Here is an 11,461-nt window from a genome sequence, read left to right as displayed (position 1 = left end):
GCACATGATGCACACAATTAACTCCTTGATCGCCCTAGATGTTAACCCCTTCCCAGCCAGTTTCATTAGTACAGTGATAGTGTATATGGTCATATCAGTAGCAGTTAGTGTCAGATTGCCTGCCGCACTGCTGAGCATATATATTTATATATATATATATATATATATATTTATATATATATATATATATATATATATATATATATATATATATATATATATATATATATATACACATATACACATATACACACACACACACACACCATAGTTTGTAGGTGCTATAGCTTTCACACAAATCAATTAATACACACTTATTGGGATTTATTTTTTTATTTTTATCAAAGATATGTAGAATACAATTTGTCCAAAATGTATAAATAAATTAGATTTTTTTCTTAATGTATATGTTTAAAAGCATAAAAGTGAAAAATATATATTTTTTTAATCTTCTGACTTTTCTATTTAGAACACAAAAAATAAAAAAACACATTGGTGATCAAATACCACCAAAAGAAAACTCTATTTGTGTGGGAAAAAAGTATATGAAATTGTATTTGGGTACAGAATTGCATGACAGCACATTTACCAGTTAGGCTACTTTCACACTGAGGCGCTTTACAGGTGTTTTAGCACCAAAAATAGTGCCTGTAAAGCGCCTCTCTTGTCATTCCAGTGTGAAAGCCTGAGTGCTTGCACACTGGAGCGGTGCACCCGTCTTCTACAGGTATCATGTCCCCACTTCCGGGAGTCCGGGCCGCTGTGAATTACGTCAGCGGCTCAGTTCCCTCCTCCTTCCCCTGCCAGCTGATGGAAACATCATCTGCGGTGCCGACATCGCTGGACTCCAGGACAGGTACGTGTCCTATTATTAAAAGTCAGCAGCTGCAGTATGTGTAGCTTCTGGCTTTTCATTTTTGCAGGGGTGGGCGGACCTCCACTTTAATAACAAAAAATGGCCTAGTCATGAAGGGGGTAAAACCTTCTGGAGCCAAAGTGATTTCCATGGAGAACACTTCCTTTTCCACATCTCTCTCTATACTCTATCTATAATACAGGCAGACTGGGGTACTATTTCCTTGCAAGCAAGGTGTGTCATTTGAAGCTGAGAAATTCATAAATTCTCATTTATTATTACATTTCACATAACGTTTGCGGTAAATGGTCTCCCAAATACACTCCAAATTGAAATTTTTAATACCTAGAATAAATCTAGCTACTTATCAAAAGTTTTTTTATGGACTATTTAAAAAAAATGCATAAACTATATAAATTATTAATAATTAAATTTAAAAAATGTATTTTCGTTTTGCCAGTAGCAGCAGTGCATTCTGTTCTCCTTCAACTGATTTTATGAAATTCCATGTATTTAAATGCACAATAAGTGTCCAGATCATTTTAACACCAGCAATTGTGACACGCATATTAAAAATCAAATTCTGTCATAAGGAATTCTGATCTATGGAGTGATATATCACGGTGTGTGCGATACATTCTTCAGTTAGCAGAAGCCATCGTTACACAAGGACGCCTCTTTTCCATTCAGCCTTTTCCTGCTTCACTCTTCAGCTTCTCTAACACAGCTTCTGTGATGGTATTGGCTGAAATCTGCACATCCTTTTCTCAACTTTTGTCACCCTTTTAGAGAGATAGAAAAACTCAGTTATTGCTTCTAAATAAACAAATGTATAATTGCCACTGAACTACTGTCTTGGAAATAAATCCAGCCATGTCTATAGTGATAGCAATTCTACAAAACATGCATTGTACACACTGTATGGGATAGGCTGAATTATCAGGAGTGGAGCTTTAGGCTGGGTTCACACCGGTGCAAATTGAATGTGGATTTCTCCGCATCCAATTTGCAGAGCAGGAGATTGTGACTGGCTCTCTATGGAGAACTGAATAGGAGTCCTGTGTGTCCTTTGGCCTGTTTCAAGTCCAAATTCAGACCAAAATTCGGTCTGAAATCGGACCTGAAACAGCAAATGGAGACACAGCGGACTCCTGCTGTGAGCCGCTGCATGTTCCAGTGTGAACCCAGCCTAAAGATTTCATGCTTCATCCTGTAGGAAAAAAAATAAATAAAGGTTAGCAGCTACAAATAATGTGGCTGCTGACTTTTATTATAAGGACACTTATCTGTCTAGGAATTACATTTAGAGCAAAGTTTCAAGTCATATTAAAAGGTAAATTAAAAAAAAACACACACACACATTATACTTGCCTGTCCTGTGCAATGGTTTTGCACAAAGAAGCCCCATTCCTCCTCTTCTTGGGTTCACCACTGGCCCTCCTGGCTCCTCCTCTTTTCTGAGTGCCCTCATAGGAAGTCAATTGCTATGAGGGCATTCGTGTGGTCGCTCCTGAGCCCCGCTCTGTGTGTCCATAAGGTACACAGAACAGGGCTTGGCCCCGCTCCCTCCTCAATGGCTGTGATTGTTTCTCAGCTAATAAGGAGGCAGAGACCCTGGAGAGTTGCTGCTCTCCTGGACATCGCTGGATCGCAATCAGGCTCCAGTAAGTATTGGGGGACTGCGGAGAGAGCTGCATACGGAAGTTTTTTTTTTTTTACCTTCATGCAGTAAAAAGCCTTTAGAAGTACTTTGTTTTCAGGGCTAGTACTTTGTCCTTCTCTCCCTACATGCCCTAAACACTAGCTGAAATGTCAGATAGGGCAACCCCCTTCCCCCGCTTGGCTCCTGACCATCCAACACCACAACTAGCAAGTTGACAGCTGCTTTGCTAGTGAGCGCTGGTCTTCGACTCCCAGCACTTGCCCAAGGGAAGCGCACACCTTACTTCCCTCTGCATTTTGTTTCCTTGTCCCTGCCTTAGGCATGTGCTGGGAGGCGGAGACAAGTGGGGTCACCCTGTACTGCACTACAGCTAGTGTTACAGGGCAACCAATATGGGACATGTGCTTTGTCCCATTGGAAGCGCCATCTAAAAACAAAAAAAACGGATAATTCCTCTTCAAACAGTCCTGCTACAGAGCAATCTTTCCATTTGTTTTGCACACACATGTAAAAATCTGCATTTTGGCCATAAATTGCTTCAACCCCCAGAACATTGTATATTTTCTTAGAGCAGTTGCACCTGTAGAATGAAAAGATGATAGTTGAGGGATGATGTGAATTTGGTTTAAAAAGTAATGGTGACTCCATGCTAGTGTGTTGCTAGCTTATGGACTGGCAGCCTATCCTTGTCCTCGTTCTTTCCCCAGTTCTTCTATTTTTCTCCCCCCTCCCCCCTTTCATCTCTCTATCCATCCTTTTCTCTTCCTCCCACCCTTGTGTATTTTTCTTTTCTTTTCCCCCCTCCTTACTCTGCTTATTCCTAATATTATAGGCGATCGACCCTGCAAGACTTTGTGGTAGGGGGTCATCATCATTATTTCCGCATAAATTGCTTTGCGCATTTCTTTTCAGCGATTTTCCTTAACCGCTTGCCAACCAGCCACTGTTGTTATACAGTGGCAGGTCGGCTCTCCTGTGCAAATCGCCGTAGCTGTACAGTGAATCATGCAGGCTCAGTTGCGGGAGCGTGCCCGCGGGTCAGGTGGACGTGATATCTGCCGGCGGCCCGCGATTGCCTTCTACAAAGGCAGAATGGGGAACTGCCTATGTAAACAAAGCATTTCCCCGTTCTGACAGTGGACATGTCAGAAATCTACTGTTCCTAGTCATCAGTAACAGTGATCTCTGTCATGTCCCAGTGAGCCCATCCCCTCTACAGTTAGAACACTAATTGGGAACACACTTAACCCCTTGATCGCCCCTAGTGTTGAACCCCTTGCCTGCCAGTGACATTTATACAGTAATCATTGGCTATTTTTAGCTCTGGTCGCTATATAAATGTCACTCGTTCCAAAAAAGTGTCCAGTCTGTCTGCCGCAATGTCTCAGTCCCTAAATCTTTCCCATAGTTTGTATACACGATAACTTTTGCACACACCAATCAATATACACCTATTGTAATTTTTTTTTACCAAAAATATGTAGAATATATATCAGCTGAAACTGATGAATAAATTTGTTTTTTTATATTTTTTCTTCAAAATTGTCAGGCTTTTTTTGTTTATAGCACAAAAACGCAGGAGGTGATCAAATACCACCAAAAAAAGCTCTATTTGTGGGAAAATAAGAACATCAATTTTGTTTGGGTACAACATCGCACGACCGTGCAATTGTCAGTTAAAGTGACGCAGTGCCGAATTGCAACAAATGGCCTGGTCATTAAGGGGGCAAATCCTTCCTTAAACTAATGACAGCCTTAATGTAACACAGATTCCTAATGGTGGAGCAGCTACAGGCCCCTTGTTTGCATATATTACCAAATGTTAGTGGAGATATATAACCCAGGCTTTAGATCTATATACAGATTCATTATTTGGATAACTTTCTTCAGAAGCCTCATTTTGTAAATGCTATGCAGTTAATTCTGTTTGTACCATTACACTATGTCACCTGGATTGTGTTATATATTTCTAGATTGTAAGCTCTAACGAGCAGGGCCCTCCGATCCCTCCTGTATTGATTTGTATTGTAAGTGTACTGTCTGCCCTCATGTTGTAAAGCGCTGCGCAAACTGTTGGCGCTATATAAATCCTGTATAATAATAATATATTTACTTTATACATGTTCTCAGTCACTCTGTATGCATTATAACCTTTCAATAATAACTTTGTAAAAAATAAAGATATTAGTTGCAATTTTTTATGTTGCAAATTTGCCCAACTATTTATTGTATATTTTCTGAAAAAAAAATTAAATTAAATTTTAGTGTGCACAAACACAATAGAATACCTATTTTTTGGGTAAAATATAAAATGATGGGGTTGTGTTGAATAGATAACAAAACATGCCAAAAATAAAAATAAAATAAAACCTTTAAAAGGGCTTGTAAAGCCTCGTGTTTTGTGACTGCCCCCCCAGCCCCCCGTTCTACTTACCTGAGCTCTAGAATTTCCCACACCAGAGACATACTTTTCCTCTCCCCGGGGTTCTCGGCTCTTGATTGGATAGATTGATAGCAGCGCAGCCATTGGCACCCGCTGCTGTCAATCAAATCCAATGATGTGGGGGGCGGGGAAGAGTCCTACATTCGGCGTCTATGGAATGATGGACTCGGGAGTGCGCAACCCCCCCCCCCCCCCCCCGGGAGAGCGCTTCTCCTAGGGGGTTATACAATGCGTGGAGGAGCCGCGAGAGACGCCAAGGGACCCCAGAAGACAGTGTTCAGGGCCAATCTGTGCAAAACGAACTGCACAGTGGAGGTAAGTATGGCATGTTTGTTATTTGAAAAGATTTAAGTTTTTTTTGTTGTTTTTTTAATCACTTTAAAATTGTATGATCCATTATATTGCAAAGACTGCACCACTCACACTTTACAGGCAGGAGCTGGCTGAAGAAAACAAGCCCAAGCTTATATCTGCTACTGCAGCTATGAGCTTATTCTGAATGAACTCCCTCTGGATATACTAAGTACATCCAAAGAACGGAAGTGGTTAAGAAATGAAGGTGTGCAGTTTGTAATAAACAATGACATCTATGTTTGTTCCCTTTCATAAATCATTTCCATCACAGGGACAACACACAGGTATATATATATATATATATATATATATATATATATATATATATATATATATATATATATATATATACACATATATATATATACATACATACACAATAAATGACCGGTCTTGTGTGCATCATAACTTGTAGAAAGCAGAGAAGTCTCATGGAGTATCATGTGAGTCAGCTTTGTTTGTAGTATATTGATATCTATACTTATACCTACACTGAGTAGGTATGAGCTTCGAGTTTGCCTAACCCAGTCCCCTCCCTATACAAGTGTGGGCTCACAGCATCCTTTTTCCTTTTTTTAAATCAGTGTTTAGATGCAAGCTGATCGGTGATTTGGAAAAAGGGGGAAGTCTACTTTATAGAATTTGTGTATTTTAAAAAAATCTCTTTTGAAACCACATGAAAGACCCTGCTGTACAGCATTTTTATTTTTTTTGCCATTGGTACATATCCCTCACACCTTTTATTTGCAACCGCTTACTTATTATCCCTATAAATGGCCTGAATTTAGGAACAGGATTTGGCTCCAAAAACTTAATTTGGATTTGCAAAACTGAGCAGAATGCACAAAACCGCCTGTGAAATCAAACCTGGGCCTGTTCAATGGTCACCAACACAGAGTATAGGGAGTGGTAAGCCACTTACCTTGTCGAGGACAACTTCCAAAACCTTTGATAGAAATTGGCACAATTCAGCATTCGCCTCTCCTTCAGATGGAGAAGCAGCAATGGCAACACAAACAGCTTCTGATGTCACATCTGTCAAAGAAACCCAGTCATATGTAGTAACTGACAAGATGACACAGATAAAAGGCAGGTAGATTTCTGATTGTAATTGAAAACATTGCATGAAAAGTAAAACAATGAAAAATAAAGATAAAAAATTAGGTCCTAAATGGCAATCCCTAAACTGGAAGTGGAGCATCAGAGCAGCCGTATCCATGCAACTAAGACACATAACACATTAACCTCCCCACCAGTTACAGAAAAAGGATACAATGACAAAGAAACCCTAATTCTGGCCTTGGAATTGTTGAACTCCCAGCAGTCTTCCATCATCATGACCTTTGCTTCGTGCCAAATACTTCTTTTATCGAACATACTAATTTATTTATTTATTTTTTTTAAAGTGGCTTGGGCTTTTTTTTTTTTATCTTTGTTTGGTCTTGCCAATCATGTAATGCATATGTACAGTGGCAAGGCAGGTGGGCCTTAATGCTCACACGACACCGACAGTTCCTGGTCTTTATTTATGATCGGAAGCTATCAGAACAGACTCCCAATCATATGACCAATGTGACAGCCAAAGACAAAAGTTAAAAAAAATTAAAACCGCTGCAATGACATTACTCCCTATGAGGACATGGCAATTTTATCACGGCACAGAGCAGTGCCATAAATGTACTCTGAGTTGTGCAGCCCACCCCGTGTTCCATCGCCTCATGAATGCAGAAAAACCTCTGAGATTTAGCTGTAGTCTTCTTACCATAACTCACCATCAAAAAACAACCGAAAAAGAATGCTCCTACTCCCGACGATCGCAGGGCCCAAAAACAATCATACATATTTCATTTTTTAAAACCTACCTTAACCACTTGCCTAATGGGCACTTTTACCCCCTTCCTGCCCAGGCCAATATTCATCTTTCAGCACTGTTGCATTTTCAATGACAATTGCGTGGTTACGCAGCACTGTACCCATCTGAAATTTTTATCTTTTTTTTCACACAAATAGAGATTTATTTTGGTGGTATTTAATCACCACTGAGTTTTTTTTATTTTTTTGATAAATAAATGCATAAAGACTGAAAATGTTGAAGGGGGAAAAGAAACCACGTTCATAGTTTGTTATAAAATTTTGGGAACAGGTAATTTGTCTCCTTCTGTGCGCTGATGAGGCGGCACTGATTTACAGCAATGATGGGCACACATTGGCAGCACTGATAATCAGTGCCCCGATTATCGGTGTGCATGTCCCTTTTAGATAGAGTTGCACCAATACTAGTATCAGTGCCAATACTGAGCATTTGCACAAGTACAAGTAATGCCTAATCTGATACCTGGGCAGTCAGGGATGATTGGTGTGGGCAGTTACAAGCAACAATCTCCCTTTATAGATTTCAAAAAGGCAGCTGACAGCCACTTCTCCTCCTCTCCCTCCTGCGGCTTTCAGCTGCCTTATTGAAATCTATACAGAGTGATCGGTGCTTGTAAACACCCCCCCCCCCCCCCCCCCCCAACAGGGTTGATAAAAAAAGAACAATTTTACTTAAAAGTAAAAAAATAAAAAATAAAATAAATGCATAAAAAAAAAAAATAAAAACACTGACACCATCCACCCCCCCCCCCCAAAAAAAATGTAAATAAGAAAAAGTAAAAAAATAAATGCAAAAAAAGTAAAAAATAAAAAACTACTGACACAGTCCACGCCTCATCAATGTCACCTATCAGTGCTGCTTATTAGTGCCACTGTCTCGGCGAGTATTTGAAAAAAAAGAGTATCGGTACATGTACTTGGTCTTAAAAATTGCTATCGGGACAACCCTACTTTTAGCCCGGATTCACACTATAATGCGCTGCGGACCGCATAGGAACGCTGTGCGTCCCTGTTAACCGTTTCAGGGAGGAATCAGGGCCGATTCTATGCCTGAATTCGGCCCTGAAACGCAGCCAAAGACGCACAGCGTTTTTGTGCAGTGCACACCGCAGCCGCCCCGGAGATATGTGAACCGGCTCCATAGGGAGCCAGTCACATTCTCCTGCTATGCGAATTAGGTGTGCGGAAACGCACATCTAATTCGCATAGGTGTGAACCCGGGCTCAGAGAAGCTGGTTATCATCTCTCTTCTCTGATCCTCATGCGGTCAGCATGAGGAAGGGAATGCCGATAACCAGCTTCTGTTTTCCCTCTGGGATCAGTTCTGATTGGACTTAGCTGATCACGTGGTAAAGAGCTGCTGACTGGCTCTTTTTCCCGATCTGTGATCGGCACTGTCCGAAGAACACTGATCACAGAGCGAGCAGCGGGAGAGTTCACGGGAGTACATCATGTGACGGCTTCCCAGAACTAGCCGTCTGCACTGAAGCCATCTTTTGGCTATAGCGTGGTCGGCAAGTAGTTAAAACACATCTCCACAGATACCAAGTTAAAAAAAATCCTTGATCCATTTTATCTTTATTTTCGCAACTTTTTTTTTTTTTTTGACTATTTCAGGCCAGTTTTCCTTTGATAATAAAAAACAAAAAATCTTGAGATTTCCATTACCCTTTACCACCAAACGAAAACCCAGTTTATTCCGAGGAAAAAAAAAAACCCTAAGGTAAAATCCACCTGGATACACTCAATACCTGCAGTGATATGTACAGTTTTACTTACACATGCCAAAGTTGCCAAAACTGCGATCAGGTGTTCTAATTTGTTTTACCTTTGCCATGAACGGGTTAAATTAAATATACAATAGGAAATAAGCCATCCTTATTATGGCTACCACTGATGGCCAGGTTTAGAAACCAGACGTGGAACAGTTATAAGCAAACTTTCATTAACTAGTGCAGATGGCTCATCTTGTGAGCTCATCGAAGACGGATATGATTTCATACAGTCAAGTTCCCAACTAGAGCTGCAAGCTACCATAGCCCAGCTCCTGGAAATGGTGCTGGTTTTGGGGCAGAAACATCACTATGGATGATGCTGCAAAAATAAGCTATGCCCAGGAATTGGGCACATTTGCCAAAAAGTGGTAACTGCTTTGATGGCTTTGCCATTAAAAAGGCCTATATCACCTCTGACAGTCTATTTTTTTCTGCCTTTGTCATAACAGATTCCTGATCTTCTCATGACAGGCAGCAGTGCAGCAAAGAAGGACAGCACTGTACTATGGAGGATTCAAGCCTACCAGGTGCTGGAAGAACCTTTTGGTCACTTAAAATTACTGTAAATGCTTTTTTTATTTTTATTAAAATAACAAATATGATATACTTACCTGCTCTGTGCAAAGGTTCTGCATAGAGCAGTCCTGATCCTCCTCTACTCGGGTCCCCCACTGGTGCTCCTGGATTCCTCCGCCGAGTGCCCCCATAGTAGGCCACTTGATAGTCGGGCACCCATATGCACGTACACGCTTAGCCCGGCCCCTCCTCACTAGCTGTGATTGACAACAGCAGGAGCCAATGACTCCCACTGTGGTATCTGAGAGATGGAGAGCCGAGACAGTTTCTGCTCTCGTGCACATCGCTGGATTATAATTCGACTCAGGTAAATAGAAGGGGGCGCTGCATGCAAAATGCATTAAGATAAAAACTTCTGCCTTTACAACCACTTCCTTCCCAAGGTACATACCGGTACATCCTTGGGTTTCAGTGGTTATACCGGGATGATTCCTGCACTCACAGGCATCATCCTGATACCGTTTTGTTCAGCCAGCGATTCTGAGTATTGCAGAAGTGATCTGAGTGGCTAATTAGCCACTCAGTTCACTTCTGCAGGTGGTGGAAAGGGGTCACATCCCCCTGCCGCCGCCTTACACGGGCTCTCCAGTCCCATCGTGGCGACAATGTACAGAGTGACTGAGAGAGAAAAAAGGGGGGGGGGGGGGAATTACGTCGTTCCCCTCTCTCTGTAACCCTGGAAGTCAGAAGCGATGAGCAGTCCGTCACTTCCGGTTACGCCCCTTTGTTTCCCTGGCGGCCAGGGAAGCAACCAATAAGACTGATCTCGGTCTGATCGTTTGCATGGGGGGGCCAGAGGAGAGATTTGGGGTCTAATAGAAGTCCATAAGAGGACCTGTCACGGTCTATGCTATCACAAGGGATTGTTGTTCATCCCTTGTGATAGCAATAACGTTAGAACAAGAAAAAAAAAACAACACACATATTTGTATAAAATAGATACATTTTTTTTAAAGCGCTCCCATCCCACTGTGCTTACGAGCAAATGTGAACACATACATTACATATTACTATGCACATGTAAACTGTGATCTCACCACACGTGAGATATTGTCGCGAACTTCAAAGCGAGAGCAATAATTATAGCACCACTCCTCTGTAACTCTAAACTGGTAACCTGTAAAGGCGTTTAAAGCGTCGCCTATGGAGATTTTTAAGTACCGTAGTTTGCCGCGATACAACGGACTGAAGCAATTTTAAAACGTGACATGTTAGGTATCTGTTTACTCACCATACATTCTTTCACATTATACAAAAAAATTGGGCTAACTTTACTGTTTTTATTTATTTTTTTTTAAATTCATGAAAGTTCCCCCCCCCAAAAAAAATGTGTTTGAAAAAACACTGCGCAAATACAGCGTGACATAAAAAATTGCAGCACCCACCATTTTATTCTCTAGGGGTCTCTGCTAAAAAAAAATAAATAAATAAATAAATAAATAAATAAATAAATATATAAATATATATATATATATATATATATATAATGTTTGGGGGTTCTAAGTAATTTTCTAGCAAAAAAAAAGTTGATTTTTACATGTAGGAGCGAAGTGTCAGAATAGGCCTGGGAAGGAGGTTGTTAAACATCAAAGAATGCATAAAAAACACATTGAGGTTTATGAAATCTTTTTTTGCAGCTGCATTCATCACACAGGAAAGGACTATGTACGCACAAACATTTACCTGTTATAGCACTTTGTTTGGAACCTGGCTTAGCGTGAATAGCAATAGAAATGGATCCACTTGTATCTCTCATAACTGGACCTGGGGGGTGCGGATCCTGGGGTGCATCTTTCTTCTGTCCCTTAGCCTGCAATGAAAGACAAACACTCTAATAACTGCATAACAACAATAAGTATATTCTTTACAACATACAGTTAAAATAAAATGAACACAAATAAACATTGGCCAAGAGACTGTAG

General features: G+C 40.7%; 1 protein-coding gene across 2 annotated transcripts in view; it reads right to left on the bottom strand.

The window, feature by feature from the left end:
- Positions 1-458: 458 nt before the first annotated feature.
- LOC141134442 (UPF0235 protein C15orf40 homolog) overlaps positions 459-11,461 on the bottom strand; it is a 243,228-nt gene continuing 232,225 nt past the window's right edge. For both annotated transcript variants that reach the window (XM_073623984.1, XM_073623983.1), the window contains 3 exons: positions 11,223-11,349; positions 6,239-6,351; positions 459-1,638 (listed from right to left, as the gene is read on the bottom strand). In XM_073623984.1, coding sequence (XP_073480085.1) covers positions 1,624-1,638; positions 6,239-6,351; positions 11,223-11,349 — 255 coding nt within the window. In that variant the 3' untranslated portion in view covers positions 459-1,623. The remainder of the gene's footprint in view (positions 1,639-6,238; positions 6,352-11,222; positions 11,350-11,461) is intronic.

The sequence above is a fragment of the Aquarana catesbeiana genome, linkage group LG03, assembly GCF_042186555.1.
Source record: "Aquarana catesbeiana isolate 2022-GZ linkage group LG03, ASM4218655v1, whole genome shotgun sequence".
NCBI lineage: Eukaryota > Metazoa > Chordata > Amphibia > Anura > Ranidae > Aquarana > Aquarana catesbeiana.
The sequence above is the reverse complement of the archived record's forward strand: the minus strand, read 5'-3'. Positions and strand labels throughout refer to the sequence as shown.